Raw genomic sequence first — 26677 nt, 5'->3', positions numbered from 1 at the left:
CCTCTAGTTCAACACGCATTGCTTCCGCGTCTGTTTGGTAGAAAAACTGTTTTATAATCGCATTAGAATTTCTATTGTTTCTAAAAGCGTCTCTCTGCACTGATCTGGTGCTTTAAATCAATAGCAAACTTTTTGTGTTCTGTTTGTTGATATTGTTTATTTACCAAAGAGGATTTCCTTTTTGATTGTGGGGATCCTTTTTGAGCATGAAGATAGCATTGTCATCTACTTCACTCTCTTCCCCTTCAAAGTTTCTGGTGTCACTGGCAGGTAACCAGCGGTGGAAAAGGTTGTCCCTCCGGGGGAAATGTAAAGATGTTGAATCACTGGATTTCTAGAGATGCTTTAGACATTCTACTGTATAATGACATATAACTCTGATCTGTTGGAAGAAAGTCTTACCCATGTTTTGGTAATTTTTTTGGTAACGAAAATTGCCTTTAAAGTTAATCATATGAAATGTTAAGATGAATTTGGAATTATGTTTTTGCTCATTAATGTGATCACCACCAGAGAACATCCATGTGCACTTTAGACCAAAATCAATCTTGCAGAGAAAGGGGATTATTTGAGATCATTAGTAAGTAAAATGGTGTATTCCAATAATTAAAGGTGCTGTATTGTGAACTAGAACTGCATGAAGCACACTAGTTCATTTGTTGATCTCTTCAACTTACACATTGCAGCATTGCGATATCCTTCCCATGTTTTTTCCATTGCTAAATCTGCTGAAAATGTGTACCCAGGGGCTAAAAAGCACATTTTAAACATTGTACAAAAAGAAAAAAAGTGTTGATGTTTTCACTCATGTCTTATTTACCCCCCCCACCACCCCCCTCTGTGTTGTTGATCCGGCTCAGGGGTTAGGTATGACTGCAATGTGGTAGAGACAGAAGCTGCAGTCAAAGCTCCTGTGATCGGGTGCACACTTCATAGAGACCAGCAGATGGAGGGGAGAGGAGCCGCATGCATCCTGAAGGTTTAGCAAGAACTGAGAGGTTACACTGTGCCAGTACAAAGCTGACCTGTCACACACACAAGAAACACGCCATATCAATGCAGACGAGCTTCCTGTTTATGTACCTCACAGAGCACAGCTATCAGAGGGAAAGAGGAAGGGATTACAGATGGAAATATGTTGGGAAAATGTTGTGTGTGTGTGTGTGTGTGTGTGTGTGTGTGTGTCTCTCTCTCCTCATATAACCAGGGCGTACTCGGAGGCAGCGTTCATGTCGCGCATGCATTTCCATTTTATATGCTAATTCATTTTGCTTTGTCTTCAAAGTGCAATTGCAACCGATAGTTATCAGCCTTGATCGCAGTATTTCCAAGGTTGTCTAGATGTGAGCCATCACACAACAAATACCTGTAAATATAGAATAACAGCACAACAGAGATATAAAGGAGTTATGGCGTGTGGAGAGCGCCGCACAAATGAGGCACAGGAGAGATAGTCTGTGATAATGTGAAGGACAAAACAGACAAAACGGAATATTATTTCTGCCTAGATCACTCTATAAAATCAGTTTTTCAATGGCTGTCTTTGTGTGTCTGTGTTGTTTTGCAGTGTGTGTGTGTGTGTGTGTGTGTGTGTGTGTGTGTGTGTGTGTGTGTGTGCGTGCGTGCGTGTGTGTCTTTGGTGTTGGTGTATGTGTGTGTATGTGTGTACCTTTTCTTGGCAAATGCCCAGCACAGAGAATCTCTCCACCTGCTCTGCATCAACCAGTGGGAGACAGGCATCAGTCACAGACACACACACACACACACACACACACACACACACACACACACACGTTTAGCTGTGTCTCATACACGTCGTCACCCCTCTGACATCTGCCCATGTGTGTCAGTGTTTTTTGTGCGTCCCAATGTTGGTGTGTATTTATGTTAGCAGGGTTGGTTGGTTGGTGTGTGAGGTGAGGTGAGGTGATGTTAAATAGGCGCCTAGCAATGAGAGGAGGGAACTGAGGCGGAGCTGGCAGGATTTCATACACAGACACACATACAGACACACACACACTCACACACACACACACACACACAAGCAGTGACACTGGGAACAACACTATCAGGGGAGGCAACATGTAAACTGCAGATGAGGCCTATGCCTCAGTGATCATTCCATACTTTGTTTCCACCCTGTCCCCTGTCACTGTGTGCATATAATGTGTGGTAATGTCTGTGACCATGTGACCGTGTGTGTGTGTGTGTGTGTGTGTGTGTGTGTGTGTGTTTATGTGCCTGTAAAGAAACATTCTCCTGGAGTTTCATGTTCGGTGGGGTACTCATTCGCCATTTAGTTGATCAGCAGATCAAATTATTGACCCAAAGATGCTTTTTCCAATTCAGACCTATACTGTATTGCAAAACTCAGGCCTGTTTGTTCACCGCTTTCATATCATCCCAGATAGACTACTGTTATTGCTTTTTCACCTCACACATGCCTTAGCAAGTCATCACTTAACCCAAATGGTCCATGATGTTGCTTTAAGGCTGTTTAACAGGTCCAGAAAAACGAATCACATAAAAAGCCATTTGATCCTCTTTTGGGGTGGTAGTAGCTCAGATCGTGGGGACTTGGGTTGGGAACCAAAGGGTGGTTGGTTCCAGTTCAACATGGGACTCAGTCTTAGAGTGAAGACTGGTTGCGACTGCCTACCTGTCTTAAGCTCTTTTTGTCGTTTTACCTTGTGGCTTTGAGTCCATTGTCAATGTTTTTTCTGGTCATGTTTTTTAAACTTTTTAGTCCCACAAAGCGCTATATCTTGAAACCTTTTATGCCTGTCAAAGTGCTATACTAAACAAACTTTATTATTTAAGGTAGTGTGAACTACAGGTGTTGCCACCCACAGTGAGAATTATCCTGAAAATATCCACACACGTTGCACTGCATCTGGATCCAGTTCACAATCCACAACCTCTTGAATGCTGGGAATGACTTTGATGCCAACAAAATGTCGGACATCGGAGGTTTTGTAAAAACCCGGCCCTAATGAACCAGCACACATCTGGCTCCCAAACGTATTTGAAATGTGTAGTTTTGTAGCAACAGGTCTGTGAGGTCTTTAATGTTGTCAGTCCATGTTGAGCACCATTACAAGTGAGTAACTGTGAGTTTAATCGACAGTTTCCTTGTCAAGCCATTTAAAATAACGTCTTAAAATGTCTGAGTTTCGAAGCATCAGTCTGTGAAAGTAAGGGCCGCAGGTTGAAATGAACTTGATTTCACTTTAATATCAGCTAGATTTTGTGGTTTCCCAATAAGTTTTTAAAAGATCACAGATACCGTGGGATGGCAGTATTGTCAGAAGGGAACATCCTTCAACTCTGTATTTCAGTTTTTTGGGAAATGGAGAAGAGATAAAAAAAATTACCTGGAATAGTGTGAGAAGCAATCCTATTGGCAAGACGATGAGGTGGCTGGCACTGCTCATACATACAGACTCACACGTATGCACAAATGTTAGTGATAAGATGCATTCCAGTCACCGCCGAGCAGCCCAGCAGCAAAACCCCTGAAAATTCTTGTCAACACGAGGGGCAACATGACACTGTCCAGGCTGTGCAGCTCCAAAGCTGAGCAGGGCCGGCTGTGTTTGTTTGCGTTTCCGCTCCCCAGTCCGGCTTCCTGTCGCTTCAGTGTTGTAAACCGGCCCAACGTCCTCCCATCACAGCGGCCCTGCTGCCAAGCACACACAGGCACCACAGCCACCGAGCTTTCCTCTGGGACTGACTGAAGTGTTTGCTGTTTTCCCCACATTGTTGGAATTCAACACCAGCCTGTTTACTGGTCCCCATGTGGCTTCAGTCTCTCTCTCTCTCTCTCTCTCTCTCTCTCTCCTTCCCTCCATCTTCTTTCTTTTTTTCTCTTTCCAGATCACACACTTCTTTACATGGTGTATACATGGTATGCACCCAGTATTCATATTGAGTAATGAGACAGCTTACTGCCAAACATGTCATGTTTTTGTTTACCTATGTTACAGTTTCTGTATTCCATCTGACTCAAACTGGGCCATAAATGTGTTACTCGATAACTTGAAAAACATTTCTGTGTGCAAATGTCTGACGATACTCTCTGAAATACTTTTTTGAGCTTTGGTCAAATAATGTGTAAAATAATTGTGGTAAATAAATATGAATAAAAATCCATTGTGAGGTGCTTTACGGGTATTATTTTCATATGCTTTATTTGTGCAGCCGACACTGAATCAAAACAATCAATCAATGGAAATAATACACATCTCTGGGAAAAATGTTAACAAGATGATGGGGCGCATGCAAAATGAGAATCTCTTCTTTATCTGCTTTGGTTCTTCTTTTTCACTTCCTTCCCTCGGTACAGCCAGATGGCAAAGCTCCAGCTCTGCAGTCCTCTTCATACACTCATCAGATTTGATGGGCATCCTGCTGCCGAGTTTCAAGGAGGCCATGTGTTTATGCAATGACACTCATAACAAAAGAAAAAAACTTCTATTTAGCAAGCTGATTCTTGGGTGGGGGTGAACGGGGGCAGCAGCGTGTGTGTGTGTGTGTGTGTGTGTGTGTGTGTGTGTGTGTGTGTGTGTGTGTGTGTGTGTGTGTGTGTGTGTGTGTGTGTGTGTGTGTGTGTGTGTGTGTGTGTGTATGTGTGTGCATTTGTGTAAGTGTGTAGAAAACAAAGATTTTGGTAAATTGCTTTGTAAATTGTGTTTATGTATGAGCAAGGCAATGGGAGAAAGGGAGTGTGTGTGTGTGTGTGTGTGTGTGTGTGTGTGTGTGTGTGTGTGTGTGTGTGTGTGTGTGTGTGTGTGTGTGTGTGTGTGTGTGTGTGTACGTAGCAGTAACATCCATACCATCTCCGTTTCACACTGTTGTCATGTTGGAGGCCTGTTGTCTTGCGATCACAACCTGTGCCTTTCTGTGAGTTTTTTTCTTTGTTCACTATATTACAGTACATTTTATTATAATTGTTGTGCATTTACCATTCCAATACAGAAAGATTTTTTTTTTTCACATTGATATCCTTAATAATATCATACATCATTGTGGTGTCTCCTCCGTTGATGGGTTCAAACATTCAGATCAAACTTTTTGCTCTTTTAAAAAAATCAGCTGTTGTACATTTGCAACTGAAACAGGTTTTATGTTGGTTGTTTATTTGTTCTCAATATGCTATCACTTTTTCCTAATATTGTCTTTGTCTTCAATGGTGAGAGGAATTCCCATCAAAGTTTTCCCCCTTCTGTTAATACTTTAGGGAATTTTCAAACGTCGGGATGTATGGCTGTAATGCCCCAAGATTTGTTCTCCCTGAAAGAAATAATAGAGTAAGAATATATTAACTACAGAGCAACCTGGCTTTACGGGGTCTGCATTGACTCTAACTTCATTTTTAGAATTATCAATATGTTATGCATAAATATATACTATATATATATATATATATATATGTATATAGATATATATCAATATGTGCTTCGCAGCATTCTTATGATTTAAATTTTAAAGCCATGTTCATGCATTAAAAAAGCAATTTCATATTTTTGACTGCAGGGATTAGATGCAAATCCATGGGGCATTACGTTAAAAACCAAAAACATCATAAAATAGAAATTAAAAATGGAGGCAAGAATGAGGACGTTTAAACTGGTCATTAATAACTGAATGCTTTCTCATTTGTTGATGTGATAAAACAAAACAAAAAATTGATTCAAGATAGAACACAAAAAATGGCGAGTGTAATGACAAATAAAACCTGTTTAAAGCAAAGTATTTTTATTCACACAAATTTAATAAGATATATAACAACCGTTTGGTCCATAAATATTTAAGGGGAAATAGTTTCTATACACCATCTTTATCAAGAAACAGGAAAACATGGACAATCTTGATAGAACACTTACTGTACTCAACTATTAACACGAAGATCAATATATAAGGTTCTTGGATTACCCAACTATATCTGAAAGAGTGCACAAACGCTTTCTATGACATCGCTGCCCCCTTTTTTTAACAGGATACACCATAAAAAGATCTTCGGAAATAAGATGCAAAACAGTACAAAACTAGTGAGGCGTCAAAAGGATGTGAATCAGTTAACAAAGAACACATATATCCTGAATTTCACAAACTTTCTCCCAAGTTATAGCATAAGGCACATAGTAGAACTGAGTTAGGCATCTACTTCATGAAGTAGACATAGAGTACCACTTTGTTCTACAATAGAACAAATTGTGACGCTCACAATGAAAATGTATCAACTCCATTGAAGATTTTGCACTGTCTTTCTTTTCTTTTTGTCCCTCTCTCTTTCTCTCTTTCAGCCAGAAGAAACATGTTTTTGGTCTGTTCAGTGGCAAGTGTCATTAAAGAAAGTATAAATATGGCCAAAAGGGAGAACACATGGACAATGATTCCCCACTGGCTAGCCTCTTACGACTCCACCTATCTGAGGTCATTTGAATGTTCATGTCGGCTCTACAAATCTAGTCTGCAACGTCGCGACCACTGAATTTCTCGCCCGACCCCCTACTGCGCCTTTTCCCTTTTAAAAATCACATCGTTACCCTGAGCAACATGATAAAAACAATAATGCACTTTTCACTGGGCAGTATATTGTCACTGTGCAATTGAGTTTAGCTGTGGATCGATGGATATGTTTCCATTTGACTACGGTTAATCTATGAGGCCAAAATATATGAAAAAGTGCTCCGCCACGAAAACAATCGATTACAAAAGCGTCCACAAACTGTTCCCCAATCCAAATTTGTCTAGCCTATTTGTAATTCATACCGTTTCTATTGATGCAACTGCATGACGTGTTGAACAGTTACCACTGTACAGATGGTGGGGTTTGCTTCTGTTCTCTTTATCACAGTAGATTTGTGAATCAATAAAAATAAAAATGTGTGTGTGTGTGTGTTTTCAGCACCTAGCCGCCATATAAGCGTGGTGCTTTTAAATGCAATTTAGACGTTTTTACATGTAGTTCTGTGAGATCATCGTCTGATTCCATCCAACTCAGTCTTGAAGACCAAAAACATTCGGAAATAATTAAAGCCTGTTTTCTGGAGTTACCCATTATATGGAACATTCTACAAGTTTATTCTCCAAATGACTCCATAACAGAAAAAAATAAAATCTTTAAATTGGATAGTGCGAACACAGTGCATACATATACATGTTTCTGAAGGGCAAAATATTAATATCATTTTTGAAATTTAACAATTAAGCATAAATTAGGAAGGTCTGCTTTTTAATCATAATTCAATTCAAATGTACAAATCAAGTCAAATCAAGTGAGGAATTTAGTTTCCCAGACAAGCTTCAAGTTTAGTTCTTTTTTTCCCCCAATGAATTGTGGAATCCATGACAATTTCTCTATTGCCTTCTATTTAAAAAATGTTCCTGTTCAGAATCAATCTCTGCAGGCCCGGCTGCCACGCGGTTTCAGATGCTACACATTAAAATGACTTCCTTGTGTTTTAATGTGGCCGCTGCTGTTCTTGCTCTTGCTCTTGTTGTTCTTGTCTGTGTACACGGTACAGCACTCTCTGTTCCAAGGAGCTGTCTCTGGTAGATTTAAGGTGTCACTTAAAAAAATAAAATGTAAATTGAGGAGAGAAAAAAGGAAAAAGAAATCCCCAAAAAAGAAAGAAAATTGGATCAGATAAAAAAAAAATCCGTCTGCTAGAGATAGCTTGTTAGAAAAGGTTTGTCAAGGTAGTTTGTGAAGGGCTCCCCGAATCATGGCTGTCCAAACTAGAGGTGACGGAGGTCACTACAGTGATAGAGGGGTTTGTCAGGTCTGTTAGTGTGGCCGTGCTGGAGGGGGGGGTCATGGCCCCACTGTCAGATGAGGGTGCAGCGAGTGAGTTGCCATCAGCTTTATCAACACCTCCATTCTCCTGTCGCAAAACGTTCCTTCTGAATTTGGCTCTTGCGTTTTGGAACCAAACCTGCAAACCAATCCATGTGTGGTTTTTACTTAATTGTTTTTAGGATTAATTTTGAAAAAATCAGTTGTACAGTAGTTTACATGTCATGTTATCAAAGCTCTTACTTTATCAAGTTCCCCTCGCCTTACGTATATGAATATTTATATGGCAGTTCTAATAACATTATTTTCGGCTTATGGGGCAGATAACAATGAACCAGTTGTCTCCTGAAGAACACTGGATATACCAAGGTGGATTTTAATAGCAAATCAAAAAAATAATCCCCCTATCCTTTTAAATGTTTCAGTTGTGAGAGTTGAATTACACCCTCAAAGAATATGTGCACTCTCATTATTGATAAATAGCTGTTTCAGTTTTATACTTAAGTTTCTACTCTTATAGGAACGACTTTACTCCTTTCTTTCCAAAACAATAAAAAAAAATAATAACATTTAGGAATCTACACATTTTAAGGTAACAACCCCCTGGATATACATCTAATGACTAAATGGACCAAACAAACAAACAAAATCAAAGAGATGACTTGAATGATGGAGGGGGGGAGCGGGTGCAGACACAGATAATGGTAGTGATCAGATCAGTAAGAAGAATGGCTCTGGGCTTACCTGTAGGACTCTCTTAGTGAGGCCCGTTTTCTGGGCCAGCTGCTTTAAGTCCTTGGCATCTGGGTTGTGGTTAATGGCAAAGTAGGATTTCATTGTCCGCAGCTGATGGTGCTTGAAGGAGGTCCGCATGCGCTTGGTCTTCTGCGCTTGAGTGTAGGACTGCTGGTCCCGGTCCAAGTGATCTGTGTCGTTCTCGTTACAGCCTGCAAAAGGGGGAAGAGAGCACAGAGGATGAGTGGGGGCTAAGAGCGTGAATGAAACCACTGCAATATAAATATATTCCATTAGAATCTTGCATAGTATGCCTTTAAGAAATGCTTGTTGAAAATGACTTGCTAATATTGGGGCATGAGAATGAATGTCTATCAGAACATCAAAATCAAGAGGATGTTTATCATTTTAACCACTGAATATTTTCAAATCAGCAAGTGATAAATTCTAGTATTTTGCGTCTAAAGTAATTTCACTGGCCACTAATGTAATGCATTTTAGTCTCAATATTAAACTGAATATCTTGTTGCATTGTCAGGTTTTGCGGGGAAAAAAGAGAAAACAAAGTAAATTCATAAGCGTATGGACTTGATTGTGGACAGTTAATGCCTTTCCGTTAACATGCTGTGTAGGCTGAACTATCAAATGACAGCATGGTGAATAAATGAAAGTTTGTTATTTCTATAGAACAAAATGATATATGTGAATAAGTGACAGTCAAAAGAAATGCATAGAATTGACTCAACTGAAATTCATTAAACCTCTGGACACATTGTAACGCATTGGAAGTTGCGATTATTGTTATTGTTTTAATATAATCTGTAATATTTACATGTATGTTAAAGCAACAATCATGCATTTTAACCATAGACTGCGCCAAATGATTTCTGTGTGTTTGCAAAGACTAATAGTTATTTTGTCAATAGCATCTGAAGTATTTGTGTAAAAAGACAAAAAAAAACACTTCAATGATGGTGAAATGCAAAGAACGAATAGACTACAATAGATGTGTGTTTGATTAAAACGGTGCGGCTGAAACCTTTTTCTCTGCATTTAGAAAGAAAATCTCAACACTGTATCGTTTTTCAGATTGTAGAAAATGTTCTTACGGAGAAAAATTCCAAAGCCAACTAAAACGTGCAAGTGCAATTGGCATGTGACTGAATGTGGTACATTCATATGAATGCAACTACAATGAACAACAAAATACAATTATAGATGATTATAAGTGATTATGGATTTTGAATTCCTATAAAAAAATCTAATATTGGGGGCGCCTTTAGCTCAGTTGGTAGGGCGTCCCCTCCATGGGCCTCGGCCAGCAGTGGACCCGGGTTCGATTCCAGCCCGCGGTTGTTCTCTGCATGTCACTCCCCTCTCTGCCCCATTTCAACTCTGTCTCTACACTATCAATAAAGCATAAAAATGCCAAAAAAAATATCTTAAAAAATTAAAATAAATCTAATATTTATGTTGGAGCAGGTCTTATGATCCATATCTTATTTTACTGCAAAAGGAGCAGAAATCCAGCAAGCAAAGAATAAGAAAAGGTTTCTAATTATGCAGAACGTCGTAATGATTTTCATGTCTCCTTGTAAACAAAACTCTGACCAGTTGTTTTTCCCTCAGTGGCTGATAAAATATGAACTGAATCAAACCAACATTTCATCATGAGGTTGCAGTGCGAGCACTTTCTCAAAAATTAATAATTGGTTTAAATCACTTTGAATAGTTGCAAATTTAATAAACTGACGGACGCATGCTTTCATGTTCTGGTATCTATTTGTGGCGTGAGTTAAGTTTTTTAGTTACATGAGATTTCTTCTTGTGACACTAATATGAACCCTTAATATGACAATGACTGACATCTCTGTTTTTCTGTTCCAGCCTTCACTGGATTGTGTTTCACTAGATATTACCCACTAGGGGTCTCTATATCCAAACAAGAGACAAAGTTTACAGAGCGCTTTGGAATACTCAGTGGACCCCACACCTTTCCCTGGTGAGAACAAAAAGCAGGGAACAAAACCTCAACAAAAATCTTATCTGTCATAGATATGGGAGTCCTGATCTGCAGAAAGATATATTAACCTGAACAGTCTAAGGTTGTGATGATGAGAGAGGTATAGTAAGCTATTTGTAAAATAGAAAATAGCAATACTAAACATTTCAATTACTTTGTGATTGAATGCATCTTTTTTTTCTATTACATTTTTCCAATATTAATTTATCGACTTTAAGGTCATGAATTCCTCACATAATTGAATTAATTTGAAATTTCAAAGGTGAACTGCAAAAAAGGAATATGATTTAAGCTTAAAAAAACACCAAGTCTCTTGAGGAAAATGTTCTATCCTATTTCAATTTATTTGCTATTCTATTTCATTTCCCAAATGAAAAATAAAATATTCCCACTGGGACTTGTATGTGTCTGTGCTTAATAGGGAGTTCACGGGGACATTTTCTTAGTGTCTTTTAGATAGGCTACATAGATTTTTTCAGTCGGATTTTCTTTTGTATGTTTTGTCTATTGTAGGCTATTTCTTATATTTTACCTGTTTTTGCTGTTTCATATTTTAACATGTTGTTAGGGTTTGCTGCTTTTGAAGAAAAAGAAAAATCACAGTGCCACAATTATTATTGTTATTTTCCCAACATGAGACCTTGAGGATTTACTAATCTCTTGGAACTGCGTTTTACGTTTTCGCGAACACACCAAAACCTTTAGAGCCTGAGCGCTGACTGTACAGCAGTGTGTGTGTGTGTGTGTGTGTGTGTGTGTGTGTGTGTGTGTGTGTGTGTGTGTGTGTGTGTGTGTGTGTGTGTGTGTGTGTGTGTGTGTGTGTGTGTGTGTCCGTCCCTCCCTGCAGCAGGCCCCTCCGCACGGCGCTGCTCTGTCCATGAGAACTGTGCTGACCGCCGCACGGGAGGCCAGGGATTCCAACGTCACTTTCAATTAACGCAGAACAATTAACGCGCAGATTACCCTTATTCCTCCCCATTCACCGGGAACAGAGGAAACTTGGCGCACAATGACACACTTCCTCAACCGCGCACTAATTCGCAGAAAGCGACAGCAAAATGGGGACGCTGCAGGGGGGTTGGGAGGTTGGGGGTTAGGGTTATAACACTCAATGAACGAGTTGAGATGAAACCTACTTTTAACAGTACTTTAATGTTGACTGTGCTTATAGTTTTTTTGTATATGTAATTATATTCCAACAGGAGTCGAAGACGCTTCAAATCGTAATGTTAGCCACGGTATTTCACAATCCCAAACTTTAAGTCAATTCTACGCATTAAATTAGTCTTAATTATAAAAGTCGATGAGAAAGTTGACGGCGAGGTCAGATTTCGATCAGTCTCGATGCAACACACGCCACAGTTCACAGCACAATACAAACGGTGCGTTAAAGACGCGTGGATAGAAAGCTGCAGGTCAATTTGCCCACGGCTGCCGGCGCCGTTACACGTATGTTCACTTAAATTTGCATTTTCCTACAGGACATATGTATTCAATTCAAACGTGTTAAGGTACAGCTGGGGCACCAAGGAACCATCTGTTTAAAAAAATATATTGTGCGTAAAGGGGAGGGGGGTTAGAGTTACATGTAAATGTTCACATGATTTTTTTTTATTAAGTATTCACTTCATCTATTTGTTTAATTATTAATTAGTTTGTTTGTGAGGGATTTTTCCTAAACTGAATCATTTATGCTGCGGTGTTTTAATAAAGTCAAATGACATGAACTCTGATCCGATGACAATGCACATTTCAGACAATTTCGCACCAAACTAACTTTGGAAAACTTTAGTATACTATTTTCTACATGAAGGTCTAACACATAGCCTACTGGGTGCGCGTGTGTCATGCTGTCTTGTCTCACCTGAATTGTAGCTGGGTATATCTATCCCCATGGCCGGGCTCTTCCTCTTGCGGGGCCTTCCCTTCTGTGCCGTGCCAGTGCCGTTGAAATAGGGCAGGTTGAGGCCGCCGCCCTTGGCCGCCAGCTCGGCGAAGTTGAGCTGGGAGTGGTAGTCCGGTCCCTGCACCAGCGTCTCGAAGTGGAGTCGGCAGTACACCAGGCTGTCCTTCATGCCGAAGTGGTCGCCCGTGGTCAGCGTCTTGTTGCACGTGGTGCACGTGAAGCAGCTCAGGTGGTACACAGAGTCGCGCGCCCGCATCACCATCTCCGACGCCGATATCCCGAGGTGGCAGCGCGCGCACCTCTGCACTGAGAACCTTCTGGAACAGACAACATCGTCAAGACTTCTCAAACATATAGAGAGCGGATGGACGTATAGGCTATTTGATACGGGAGCAATGGACAGGTTTACCTTAATATAGGCCTACTACAACTGCACTGTCACCGGCTAAAACAGGCGAGACAACAGTTACCTCTGTGGCACGTCAGTGATAAACAAGAGCTCATATGTGACACATCAACTTTAGTCCAAAGGCAATACTATAACAGGCCTATAGCCTACAGCTGAGGTTACATCTGAGCAATTCTAGCCACATCTGGCCTACAACTGTGTGACGGCTGGTCGATAGGCCATTTTTGAGTAAACATGTTTTCTAACTAAAAAATAGTGGATCTTTTAAATAGGCTAAGTAAAAAGTCAGATTACACACTCAAAGATAAATTGCCAAGCTCCCTTGTTTTTGTATTTAAGATTAAACACAAAGGGTTACAGGTATAAACCAAAGACGGGACTGTAATACGATAGCATTACAATGGTGAGACAGTGAATACACTTCGCCAATACATTGAACATAATTTATTTTATTTCATGGCTAATTTCAATATTAAAGGTAATCAGCAATTATGAATTCATGGTAAAATATGGGGGGAAATGGGCAAACATATCTGACAAATCACTGAAAATTATGAATAATGCTGGGCCAGTGCTTTGCTGGCAAAGGCAACTGAAGTAGATACTTTTCCACGGCCCACTCCTTTGTTTCTGAATGGGTTGGCGCAAACATTGAGTTAAGGTAGTTTGCATTTAATTTAGAGCCAGGCTATTGCATCTGAGCCACAAGCGAACAAAAAGTACAATTCCATATCATAACTTAATTCCAATTAACACCATGCAGGGCCCTTGGGAGACTGGTATTGTGTTATTCAGCAAGAGCGAGGCCTAATTGGACCAAAAGGCTTTCAACCTAATTCCACTCAACAGCTTCAGCCTGTTGAATCAGGGTTCATTTAAGAGTGGCTCCACAAAAGTTTATCGTCAGTTAAGTCGTTATTTGTAGGCTCCGTACGATTTGAAAATTATTTTTTCCTTAAAGAAGCCAGCAGCATAAATAGCCAACTCTGAGAGCATGGGTGGGTGTTTTACGCGCTTATCAGATACTACATTTTATACCAAAAGGCAAAAATCACGCAAAAATAATTAATCTCCATACCTGTAGTAATCATCCTTGCAATAGATACTTCCATCCTTGGCAAAACAAGTTAGCTCCGACTCCAGCGCTAGTTTACATTCACAGCATTTGAGACACCGCAGGTGCCACTGTTTGTCCACGGCCAGGAGGTAGTATCTGTCCGAAATCTTTCCGCCACAGCCGGCACACAGAGCAGGCTTCTCCGGGCTCATAGAAGGCATGGTCTGAGTCACAGAGGGAGAGAGGGAGAGAGGAAAGTTAATGGCAAAGTCTTCATTCAATAGACTGTTGCGGAAACCTACTACTACATAGGCCGATGTTAAGCAAAAACATGCAGAAACAACAGTCCTTAAGAAACTGTATGGCCATGCAATCTACCAAGTCGATGCCTTTAAACTCACTGTTAAACAAACGGAGGCTTGCCCCCCCCCCCTCCCTAACGAAGGAATAACCACCAATTCTCCTAAAGCAACACAATAACAGAACAGAAAAAAACATTTGTATTGCTAACCTCGTATTTCATTAGTTTAACCTGTCCTTTGTTAGTTAACAAGAAAACAATAAATTCACTATAACACTGTTGGGGGAAAACATATAATTTAAATTATGTAAACAAGCCTCTTCAAATTATTAAAAGTATTTTTTATAGTTTATAGAAAATAGCATGTAGGTATAATAATAATAATAATAATAATAATAATAATAATAATAATAATAATAATAATAATAATAATAATAATAATAATAATAATAATAATAATAATAATAATAATAATAATAATAATAATAATAAATAAAAACGTGTTTTGCCTACTGTTTATATTTGTAGATATATATATAATTGTCAGAATTGAAATTGCTAGACGAATTTGTGGACGAAGAAAATCTTAGTGCTCTACAATGTACAATGTTTTATTTAATGTGGAATGTATATAGTTTATAGACAGTTTTCTTCAGTTATATTTTTCATTTTATGTTTTTTTATAAAGAAAATTGATAAGCTTTTAATATGAGAAAAGTTGGGAAATTAAATTATGAAATTCAACACGTGAATTTCATAATTTTGGGTAAAACATTTTTGGGTAAACATTTAGACAAAAAAAATATGTGACCGTAATGGAACACAACACCTCACTGTTACTCCACTGTAACCTATATATTTTCATGTAGGTTCATAACGGTGCCACGCCAGTCGTTTAAATCAGTGACGAAGGTCAAAAAGAGAGTTATAAGCATGAATTCAAACGCGGCTCTTACCGACTCTCTCCCGTTGAGCTGCATGCCCTTCGCCAGGCGCGACTCCGTCTTCGACCGTCTCTCCATCTCCTCCATGATCCCCTGGATGTGATCCCCGGAGATCCCGTGGAAAAGCATGGCTCCCGGTCCTGGACGCAACTTGCAACTGCCTGCCTCTGTCTTGCAGCGCACAACTTCCATATACTGTTGCTATACCGCAGCGCTGCGCCCCGCTATCCGAGTGCAGGGCTTCTGTGAGGCACAACACAACACAAACCACACACAACCCAACAGATTTCAGATCAGCAGGTCCTCCTCGGCACAGTGCAAAGGCAGCAAAAGAAAAAAACACTACAGCATGGGTGGGACGGGAGGAGTAGAGCGGTGGATGTGCACCAGCTTTTCCCTTCTCCCCGTGAAAAGTCTCTCCTCCAGGAAAAACGAAAAAAAAAGATATAGTCCAAATGATGCGGATGGTGTGGAAGTGGTGTGGTGGTGGTTGGGAGGGAGGAGGGGAAGGGGGGGGGGCTGCAGTGTGAACACTCGCCAAAAATAATGACACAAAGTTTTTGTTGTCTTTTTTTTCTTTCTATTTTTTTTTGTTAATTTCTATATCTTCCGATTTCCCAGTTCCTTGGTTCTCGGAGGTCAGATTGGGACTGCCTGGATTTGAGAACCGTGTCCTATTTGTGAAGAGCCCCGCAAAGCCTGCCCAGTCTGAATAATTCGGTAGGAGGAGTTCCCCCCTCTCTCTCTCCTACTTCTCTCTCTCTATAGGTCTCTCCCTCTCTCTCTCTCTCCATCGCCACTGATTTCTATTCACCAACAAAGAGCTGTCACTCTTCCCCTCAAAAACTCCCGATTCTGGCTGCGCGAAGGACCACTATTTTATGGTATTGACATTTTCATTACTTTAAAAAAAAATGTTGTTACCCCAATATAGGCCTATACAGGAAAGGACGCTGCCTGTAGCAGCCTATACTCGTAGGGATGCATCTACTGAAATGGGCTTAAATGTAAATATTCCATTTATCTATCGACTCTTTGACTAATAACGTGCATCTGAAGAGCATGGAAAGCCTTTTGGAGTTTCATTAAAAAAGGGTCGATCAGAAAACTGATTCCCGTCCAGTACGAAATCTGTTTATTTTGATCTGAAATACACCGTTTTGGGAGATAAATTGGTTCTATATCAGGTGTTTGGGTGTCCTGCAATAACATAGCAGGCTAACTGTTTGTGTGTTTGTGTGTGTGTGTGTGTGTGTGTGTGTGTGTGTGTGTGTGTGTGTGTGTGTGTGTGTGTGTGTGTGTGTGTTGTTTGGGGCGGGGCTGTGATCAGTGATAGGCTGAGTGGGCGGGGGAAAATAGTATTAATCTGAAAGACAAGATTTGTTTTACACAAATAATTTAGGTTTTGGTTAAAAATGAAAAAAAAAAATATATATATATCTGTTACAGCCTTACTCCTATGTAAATAATGTTGATGCTAAAGAGGCAAAAATAGGCTACTAAACTAAATGTAACGAGGCGATGAAGCAAAGTCACATTTAGTCTAAATGGATAGATTTACTCTGTTCAGTTCATGATCGATTTTCTCTCCATTAAACGCTCATTTTAATCAGGATGTATTCACTGCCGAGCGTTAATTAAAATGTGGTCTTTTCTTTTCTCTGTCTCTTGAGAAAAGGCTAATAGGCCAAAATCTTGTTTCACCTGAACGTTGATTTGATTTGATGGCAACAGAAACAGGATCGCAAACTATAAAACACGTCCGGTATCTTCATTGCAATGCAACAAGCAGTGATGTGGGAGCCTCCAGCAGTAGGCCTAGTGTGTTTTCAGAAGTCCACGTGTTTAAAAAAAATGGAAATGTATTTGGATAATATTATCATATGAGGCTGACAGTGAAGCTAAGATAAAGAGCTGTATCTATTTTATTTTTATTTTTATAACACTCTCAATTATTACGCAAATTTTGAAAAAAAAAGAAAAGAGGGCAGTGTGAATGGCTCTACCTTCCAGTATACGCAGGTCAAATATGGGTGACAAGTAACAATCCAAAAACTAGTCAGCTCAAGCCAAGGTCTGTATTTTGCAGGCCTTAAATTTAGTGCTGTGCAATGGTCGATGGCTGAACAATTCTCCATACAAAAAATTAAAACAGTAGATAGACCAGGTTGCATCTGTGACTCGGCTCTGGTCCCATTAATAGATTTACTGAGGCTCATGGGGGGTCAGGCAGGTGTGGATGCTTCATCTCAAGACGTGTTACATTATCATGTGCACATCACCGCCACCACCCAGCCCCACAGCCATGAAGTTGTGTTGACTTTAATTGGAGGCCCCTTGATAACAGCGCTATAAGACTCCCTCCCTCCTTCTCCTCTTCCATGGACGGGCTGGACCTGCAGCTGTTCTGAAAGGCACAACGTTAATTTGCGCGCTGTCAGTGTCCCAGCACCGGCCACAGAGCGGTGAAAAGAGACCCCCGAAAAGGGACACACACACACACACACACACGGGTTTAATTTCACCTGGACAAAGACACCATAGCAGTGATCAACTCTGCTCTGTATGGTATTTAATCTAGTTGACCCCCCCCCCCCCCGCCCCCAACTCCTCCTCCCTAGAAAGAAAAAGAGAGGAGCTGCACTTTTGCACAAAGTGATATAAAAATCCAGTGTATGCATCTCTCGTATCGTTAATGTCGATAAAGAGCGCTGTTTTAACCCGTTGCCTCCAGCGGTGACATTTCATTTGACTGAAGAGGGTTTAACAATGTGTCAGTGAACACCAAGGGGCTGAGGGAATCATGTCTTTTGTGTGGTCGTTTTGTTTTGTTTCGTTTCGTTTTCTTCGGATCTAATAAGGAAATCACCTGAACCAACTAAATATTCACTATAATGACCGGTTTTGTTTTGGTGTTCTTTTTCTTTCAACACAGTGTGTATCATTTGGAGAAAGTCTGCAGAGATCAACAAACCCAAGTCATTTGGCGAAATGACGCTTTTGCAAAAAAAAAAAAAAAAAAAAATATATATAGATAAATACACAGCCTAAATGTGAGAATATTTACTTGGTTTGGAAATAGCATTTTTACCTTGAAAAGTTTGTGGAAATATATTCTATGAAATAAACAATCCAATTATGTATGTTACGTATCATATTTCATTACTGGCTTTGAATAAATTGGAGATGATTAATCTGGGTGATTCTGTGTCATTTTTCGTTTGGCTTCTGAGAATGATTTGGCCCAATTTAAGACTTGTGAACTTGTTTGACCAAATCAATTTAAAAGCACATACTTCTAGCTGCCCGTGTTGCATATGGCTATATATCTAAACTTATTAAAATATATATATATTATAATTATAAAAAATAAATAAAAAATGTTAATAACCAATGTTTAAAATGGTGGGTTAACCCAAGATGCTCCAGGGAGGCTTTTTTTCCCACCTAAATAAAGGTAATTAAATCTCCTATATAAGCCAGCATTGTAAAATAAGAAGAAAAACACACGTAGCCTATTTTTGAAAGAAAAGAGCCATGGGCCTACATTTATATTTTACTGTTCACTTATAGGCTACCACTTACAAACTCCTATGTCATATAATTAGAACCAAGATCTTTTTTTATCTGGGTAAAATGATTTGTTTACAAAAGTCCGTAAATACAAATACAGAAAGGCTAGTTGGTCGTCCTCCACATGCCTGTGTATCCCGTATAGCCTAGAATAGTATCCAAGTCACGCATAGCTCCACACGCTCTCCCCCTTGATTTGTTTATTTTTTATTCATTTTTGCTAAAAAGTCAGGTTTTAAAAAAGACATGCATTGTGTTCTTATCCCCCCGCCCCCCGTCGCCCCAAGAAGACGTGAAGAAGCGGCTCTTACCTGAGGCTGTGCTTGTGCGTGATCCCCGCGCGTCGCTCCGGACTGTGCGCACTGTGGAGAGGAGGAGACAGAGGAAAAAGAAGCTGCCGGTAGATGGGGGGCTGTTCCTCCTTTCTCAGCGTGTACACTTCTAGTCCGAGCGTCAATTAAAACACAGCACATTTAAATATTCCTTTCCCGTATGCAGGCAGCAGCCCCCCCCTCCCCCCAATGCACACGTACTCACAACGGAGCAGAGCAATGGGAAGCAATGAGCCAATGGGCCTACTCAGCATAGGTTAGAAATGTGTATCGTAAATTAAAAGAAGGATAAACTGCACAATCTGGAGTAGGTGGTGCCCAAAGAAACAACTACCATTATAAACAACAAGATTTAGGAATGTTTAAGTTAAATCAGATGCTTTTTTTTAACTCCACGTCTTCATTTGGCTTGTTGGCCTAGGCTACCTGATCTTTAATTTTAACCACACACGAAAAGACGACTCAAGCTAAGTTATGTGTTTTCTAGAACGTATAGCTCTTTCAACATTATAAATCACAAACTGCACAATCACTTAACGCGTGCACACCGGTTCATAGTTTATCAGAGACAAGCCACACGGCTCTAATTTCATTGGTGTGAGATCAAAGGTTTGTGTGAATAAATAATTAGATGAGAGGCTCTACATAGTCAAAATAGATCAATTTCTCTTACAATGACGTGGCTGAATAGCAACACACAACAGTTTTGGAAATAAAAGTGCTGAATACTTGCTGAATTTTACACATTTTAATCATATGTATTATTTAAAACCAACATAAGCCTACTGTTAAACAAAAAAAAAACTAAAAACAAAACAAGCATGTTTCTTGATTTGAAAATTAATCAAACAGTATACAGATATTCAAAAAAGCCATTTTTAAGAACAATCCAAATGTATTAGTAGGCTTTTGATGCCCAAAGTCTTGTTTATATTTTCCCTCTCCAATGGTTATATCAAATCAATAAGACAAACAAAGTAACAACATTAAAACTAAATGTAATTCTTGGGTTCACATTTCCCTTTTTTTCCCCTGTCATTCACTGTGATTTATGTGTCTCCATCCCACTCACTTGGACAATGGAGTGTACTAACTCAAATGATATCAATTCAATGCAGCATTGCGTGTATTAAAGACAGACATTTTGGCCTCAACATCATCAATAAAGTGGTTTTGATGAAACATGTAAACCTATTTAATGATGTCAAGTTTAAACTAAATATTAATAATCTTTATTCTTTGAAGATGCTTTGATTGTGCCTGGCCTCAAATGAAACCATATTTTCTAATTTAAGGTGGTATATCCAATCATTATTACCTCATTATACTGTTTTTGTATTGGTGCATTTCATTGTCCATTCTTGGATGACCATTATTCACCTGGCAGGCTAAAAAAAAAAGACAAGTCATTAAATAACAAGACCAGTGATTACAGAATATAAAAACAGTTTAAAGTGCATGGTGCCTCCATTTCAGTTTCACATGTACTGTTAACATGACAAAGAGAGGTCACCCAGAAGATGTCCTATAGTCACACTGGCCACTTGGAGAACAACACACTGAGGTGCAGGCGGACTGATGGATGCCAACTGACATCAAGTGAATAGAATATTGTGTGAGTGAGCACTGGGGGGGAACAAGAGCAAAAGGGGTGACAATTAATTACACCTCTTGCACTGCTTGCATAAATGATAACGTGACGTATAATGCTAACAGTCATTTTGCTCAGCTCCTTCCGCCTGGGCTGACATCACAATGTATCTCATCAATAATGCAGCCGGCCCCGAGATCCATTTCACTGTGTAGCCGCGCACGCTGTGTTCTCTGAGCATGATACCCATGGCAGGCTCTGCCAGCACGCCAGGCTCAAGAGTGAAAGCACAGATACAGCATCATACCCGCGCTGCCTTGCCTCCCTGGCTGCGCGGCTCCTAGGGCATGGTGGTTGGATTACCACACACATCCAGGGTTCATCTGGAGTTATCATTTTGTGGGTCACCTCAAGTGACACTCAAGTCTCGCAGAGGGAGCTCACAAAGCATGGCCAAAGAAATGGAGGAGTGGCATATAGGAGCAGGAGGAAGAGGAGGAGGAGGAGGAGGAGGTGGGAAGGTTCTCCCAAGATCCACTGTGGTGCAGGGAAGCATGGGCTAAACACTGACAGAATGAAGGAGAGGGAAGGAGAGGGAAGGGAAGGAAAGGGGAGAGGGGGGTTTGGAGGAGGAACAGAGGGAGGAGTGAAGCCCTGTAAAACTGGATCTCCAACAGTCACATGGTTCCCAGTCACATGAAGAGCCGGGGTGGGTGAGAGGACGGACGGTGAGACAGCCTGGAAATATTTACAAACACACACAGTGGACATGTCTTCAGAAATATTGATGGAAAAGAAATATCAACAATACACAAACATGGTTTATATATATATATATATATATATACATACGGTATATATTAATATATATACTGTATATGATACTGATGCTTAGAATTAAAATGTCTAAGCAGTGATTTACTAAAATAATGTTAGAAAAGCACAAGCTCGTGAATAGATTTTTTGAGGCGTCTCAATCCCCATGTACTTATTCCCGTTTTTCCAGTTAAATCCTTATTTTCTGACTCCGGTTCTTTCTCCCTCACTCCCCCCCCTCTCCTCCTCCAACTACCCGCTTCTCCCACTTTCTCTTTTCCTGTCTCTTCCGACCAGCGCTCCCCCTTCCCTTCCCTTCCCTCCCCCCACCCCTTCCTTCCATCTCCTCCCTGCTCTGCTCTGCTGGAGCTCAAATCACAGACCCGGTCCCTGGCAGATGGAGGATAGGAGAGAGAGACAAGCTCTTAACTAGCCAGCCTGAGCCTCCGCTCTCTGCACACCAACTGCTGCCTGCCTGCCTCCCCTCCCTGCCTGCCTCCAGAATGGCTCCAGCAGCATAGCACACACCACAACACCTCCGCCTCCCCCTGCTCCCATCTCCTCTGGGGACAGACTATCCTCCTGAGGGAATGGTGAGGCGTATTAGTCCATATCTGGCCACACTAGAAAGGACATGGAAACATAATAGATGGATGTTCTTTAACGCTGTAACCTTATGGGGCAAAGCGTCTTTCTTTTTTTTGAGGGGGGGGGGGTTACCGGTTTTGGGAGATCCTTCTTTAAAGTGTTACATTGTCAAACAATCTCTTTCTTATTACTTTCAGTGTTCATTAATGACAGAAGGATCATAATGTGGGATAGATTGAGGTAAGAGATAGTGTGAACGCTAAAAGCAACGAAAATAATCACAGATACGCCGGTAAACAGGCCAAAGTGCTCCTAGGTGCCACAACTGGCCCTGACTCTCCTTTTATCTGGGCTCATCTGGCTGCCACGACTCGGCCTGGCGTGAGCCTGACCACCAGTTGCGGGTCTGAGGGAGAAACTGCTTCCTCTGTGCTATTTGCAGCCGTGTCTGTCCAAAGGAATCTGGTGCGCTGACTATCACTCAGGGACCATGTGTGTTTTTTATCACTAATTCTACCACAGGGACGTGGTTGTCCATATGACCACTGTGGAGGCTGCTGCCCCGAGGCGAGCTGACATTGTCTGTGTAGAAGGACCAGACGTTGATGTAGGGGGCTGCTCAAATGCTGCTTGAATATCAAGACACGCACAAGCAAGTATCCCCGCAACACACACACACACACACACACACACACACACACACACACACACACACACACACACACACACACACACACACACACACACACACACACACACACACACACACACACACACACACACACACACACACACACAGCAGCGACTGGCCAATAGCTGAGACTGATGTTCCTTTCAGCCATCATACGGCTGACACTCAAGTTTGTTTTTTTAGCCCGCCAACTGTGTGTCAGTTCCTGGCTGGTCTGGCCAACAGTGATAGAGACGCTGTAACTGACTGTGGTTGGGGCCATTGGCCGTGGGGCTGCTGAGCCTGTTTGAGATGGAGGGGGGAGGGAGTGGGCTGCTTGGCCTGTCAACTGGTTGTGACTGGAGCCTGTCTGGTCACAGTTCCAAACTGGACAGCTCTCTCTTTCTCTGCGGCTAGTGCCACCGTCCTGTGGAAAGGCACACGCTATATAGCTGCCACTCTGCTCCAGCACAGCATATGCTCCAGCTGAAGGTCAGAGATGTTCAGTCCAAAATGCCTGAAATAAACAGCTCACGTCTGGTTGGCAGTGGTAGCACATCTGCACTCAGGAAATAAAACTGTGTGTGTGTGTGTGTGTGTATAGATCTTAGTTTTTCTGATATATAAGAATATAACTTTTAGAATTTATTTTTCAACATTCCAAGCAAGAACTATATCATTTTTTAATTAATTAATTTAATTATGGTATTGTCTGGGTGGTGGCATAAATGTGATACATTTATCCAAAAAAAAAAAAAGGTCTTACAATTAATTAAAGATTTTTTTTTATCACAAACCACTCATCTGCAAGACAGGAAAGTGCATAGATGATGACATGGATGATGACATTTTAAGACAAATGCTCTCTCATTGTTGTAGTACATGACACACTCAAGGGCTAAATTCAAGAAAATGCACCAAAAGGCTTACTTACTTTTTTAATTCTTACGTTTATTGGTGGTAGAAGGCGGGGTTGATTTTCAAGTAAATCTCTCCATAAATCTGTCAAGGGGTCACTGTGCTGTGTGTGTCTCAGTCATAAACTACTAGGCTAGAACAAGATATTGAGTAGAAAAAAGAAAAACACTCTTCAAACTGTGCCATCACTGGATGGCAACGACGTGGAGGGATGAGGCAGACATGAAAGTTGGCCTATTTCATGGTCAGGCTGCGGGACCGCCGAGGCCTTGAATGGCAATGCATCTACTTTAATGTGACAGACAAGTCCCTAGGCAAGAAACCCGCAGAGCCGCGGCAGGCAAGCGGGCCCAGGTACTTGATGAGTGTGACACCTTCACCGTTCCCGCTGTAGAAATGTTGCTGCCGCACGCTCCGCTGCCTCGCTTTAGAATAACACCAAATAAATTTGCCTCTCATCCCGCCTGACGACATGTCCCCAAGAACCTGTCCTCCCCAGCACTGTCGGGATCATGAGGCTCCTTGTAGCCGCTCACAGGGCTTTTGCTCCGATCACTAAGCACTTTGCCTTTGGGACCCACCTGCTGAGGACAAAACTGTGACCGTGCCAGTAGGCGTCTGCAATAGAATTTCACGGCAGACACATCCTCTCATCCTGACGCTGTTTGCCCAATCAGGCAGAGACGGGCGAGTGTGTGTGGCAGGTTCAGAGCCAGCGCCTGAAGGCAATCGCGCTGCCTACCCACATGCACTCTCACCAATCACAAATCAAGTGGCACATCTATTCCTCCACATCGCTTGCACGCACAGGTAAACTTCTTGTATGAGCGCTTGACCTCACCTTGTATTATTACTGTGGGCTACAGAGTGCGGTGTTTAGTGCAACCTTTATTCTATATTGGCCTATTAGGAGCCACAGGGTGTTGTGATGGGAGTAAGCCTGTGCCGATGCATGTGTGCGTCTAGGCGTGCTGGTGAACATGAGCTGATCTATTGCAGTGCTGCTGGGATGAGAGGGCCCAGGAGTTCATTAGGCTGGCGCTCAGGAGAGCAGCCGCGGGGAGTTGCTGCTGTAGCCAAGTGTTGCCAGGAGCCTGAGCAACGCGTCCGGTGAGGAGGGCCGCCGTTGATGTCCATGGCATGTTTGTTAACAGCCTGATTCCATCAAGTGGTGTAAAAAGCAGCGCAGCCAAGGGTGACCCCTCGGTCCTTGCCTATTTTTAACAACACGATGTTTCAGTCAAAGGTAGACAGTTCAGTTCGAGCACTTGTGGAGTGTAAACGATGATAATATTCATGCAGTTGTACATTTGGGAGATAAAAAAATAAATAACAAGGGATGCAAAGCGAAAGAGCACAAGACTTCCATCTGACTATTAACAGTTACTTTTGCTTATATGCCCTTATTTCTTCGGGGCGTAGATCTAAAATGCTCTCTCGGTTTTTATCTCCATACTCCCACAACCCTTGTAAAAAAGCATCATAGGAGCCGAATACCACAAAGTATTAAATACTCTTTAAGAGAAAGGATTGAAATGAAGCTCAAGGCGTTTCTTTGGACAACAGAGAAAAAGCATCAGATTAAAATATGCTAAAACCAAATTGCAATAAAATACTTTATTTTACATGAGGTTCTAGTGAGCAAATCCTCTCCTTCATCTCCTTCTTTCCTGTCTTATGAGAATGAAAACAATCCTAAGAATAGCTGTGATTCACAGGAGGTAGGTATTGCACGGACGCCACCCATATTTCATCAGTCAATGCACTGCGAAGAAATGACTCTCAAGTAATCCAAATAACGACATGCTGGAGATAATCAACGTGAGGGCATTCTTTGCGTGTCCTTTTTTACCTTTGTCATGTTAGGCCTATACATAAAACAGAGAATTGAATTGTTTCTTCATGGCAGGGTCCTTCACGTTGACTTGACCATATGGACACTAGAGGAGAAAAATAATAATAATAATAATCAAAAATGTATGCTAAATGGCTACATGTAGCATAGCACATCAGTCACACAGAGAACAAGAAGGGCACAGAGGGACGAAAGATAAGGCAAGAGACCGGCGCAGACGGAATGGTATAGGGAAGGATGTGGAATAGACAGATGAGAAGTAAACAGGACAGGGATCCGTTTTCCCCAAAGTATCTTTAAGGCTAATGAGGCGTTCACAAAACTTATCCCGCATCTATGTCTAAGATTGATTTCTCTCAACTTGTAAAAAGGTTAGAAAGCTGTTTATTTTTCTTCTCCCATTGATCTTTAAGCCAATATGGTAACCACCAGTAAACTATAAACCAGTCATTATCTCGGTTTGGTTCGGTTTGGTTCAGGAGGAAAATAGATTTCTTTGCTTTTGGAGGAAGAATTGTTTGACACGTGCAAAGCATGAGGCCAAATGTTATAGCAGCCCTTGTTTGTCTTACATTGGCTGTTCTGTCACCATCCAATTATGTGAGGGTGTCTTTGCCAAACGTATAGGCAGCAATGATGTAGAGATAGTCCTCTACTGGACTTCATTATCGAGCGGATCTCACTTTGATTCTACTGTTCTTAGTGTGTGCTTTCAGTAAACCAGCTGGATTTTTGCCTACAGTTGTTTTGAAATTAATTTGGCCATCTTCTGTCCAAAATGCCAAATTCTTCTACTACTTGATTTGTTCTTATGGGCACATTGAATTGAATTGACTGATCATTAAGTTAAACTGTATATCTGAGTGAAATGACTTATGAGCATTTGTGTTGTAGGGAAAGCAAAATAATAAACAAAAAAACATAGTGAAATGAGCCCTGTAACCTAATTAAATGAATTGATCATTCTTTTCAGCACCATGGAGAGTGGTTGTGAAGGCGCTCCATAGCAACCGTGCACGTAAACTTGTTTTAATGTGTAAGAAATGAAGAACATCTGTTGATGAACGGAAGCGGATGGGACATGGACGAGACGAGACAAAGCAAAGCGTTTTAAGGTGAAGAAATAAAAAAAAAACAGGCACAGAACAAAACAGAGTG

General features: G+C 41.0%; 1 protein-coding gene across 3 annotated transcripts; it reads right to left on the bottom strand.

The window, feature by feature from the left end:
* Window positions 1–4195: 4195 nt before the first annotated feature.
* lhx9 (LIM homeobox 9) lies at window positions 4196–19160 on the bottom strand. Of its 3 annotated transcripts, XM_080032957.1 has the most exons (6): window positions 19061–19160; window positions 15189–15419; window positions 13953–14155; window positions 12424–12782; window positions 8546–8748; window positions 5569–7940 (listed from the first exon to the last, which is right to left on the bottom strand). In XM_080032957.1, the coding sequence occupies exons 2-6, from the start codon at window positions 15366–15368 to the stop codon at window positions 7686–7688; spliced, it is 1200 nt and encodes a 399-aa protein (XP_079889083.1). In that variant the 5' UTR covers window positions 15369–15419; window positions 19061–19160; the 3' UTR covers window positions 5569–7685. The 3 variants fall into 3 exon arrangements, with proteins under 3 accessions (XP_079889085.1, XP_079889083.1, XP_079889084.1); XM_080032959.1 differs by lacking the exons at window positions 5569–7940; window positions 19061–19160 and adding an exon at window positions 4196–5292 and having other exon boundaries at window positions 15189–15808; XM_080032958.1 differs by lacking the exon at window positions 19061–19160 and having other exon boundaries at window positions 12424–12779; window positions 15189–15808.
* Between the last annotated feature and the right edge of the window lie 7517 nt (window positions 19161–26677).

Source organism: Ammodytes marinus (genome assembly GCF_949987685.1).
Source record: "Ammodytes marinus genome assembly, chromosome: 8".
NCBI lineage: Eukaryota > Metazoa > Chordata > Actinopteri > Uranoscopiformes > Ammodytidae > Ammodytes > Ammodytes marinus.
This window is presented reverse-complemented; position numbering and strand designations above follow the sequence as displayed.

Excerpts from the sequence above, each read along its gene's own strand:
- lhx9 (XM_080032957.1), bottom strand. The coding sequence starts at position 15,368 with ATGGAAGTTGTGCGCTGCAAGACAGAGGCAGGCAGTTGCAAGTTGCGT. Across the intron at positions 14,156-15,188 it reads AGCTCAACGGGAGAGAGTCG|ACCATGCCTTCTATGAGCCC; the intron begins GTAAGAGCCGCG and ends TCTGTGACTCAG. Across the intron at positions 8,749-12,423 it reads TATACCCAGCTACAATTCAG|GCTGTAACGAGAACGACACA; the intron begins GTGAGACAAGAC and ends CCCCTTTTGCAG.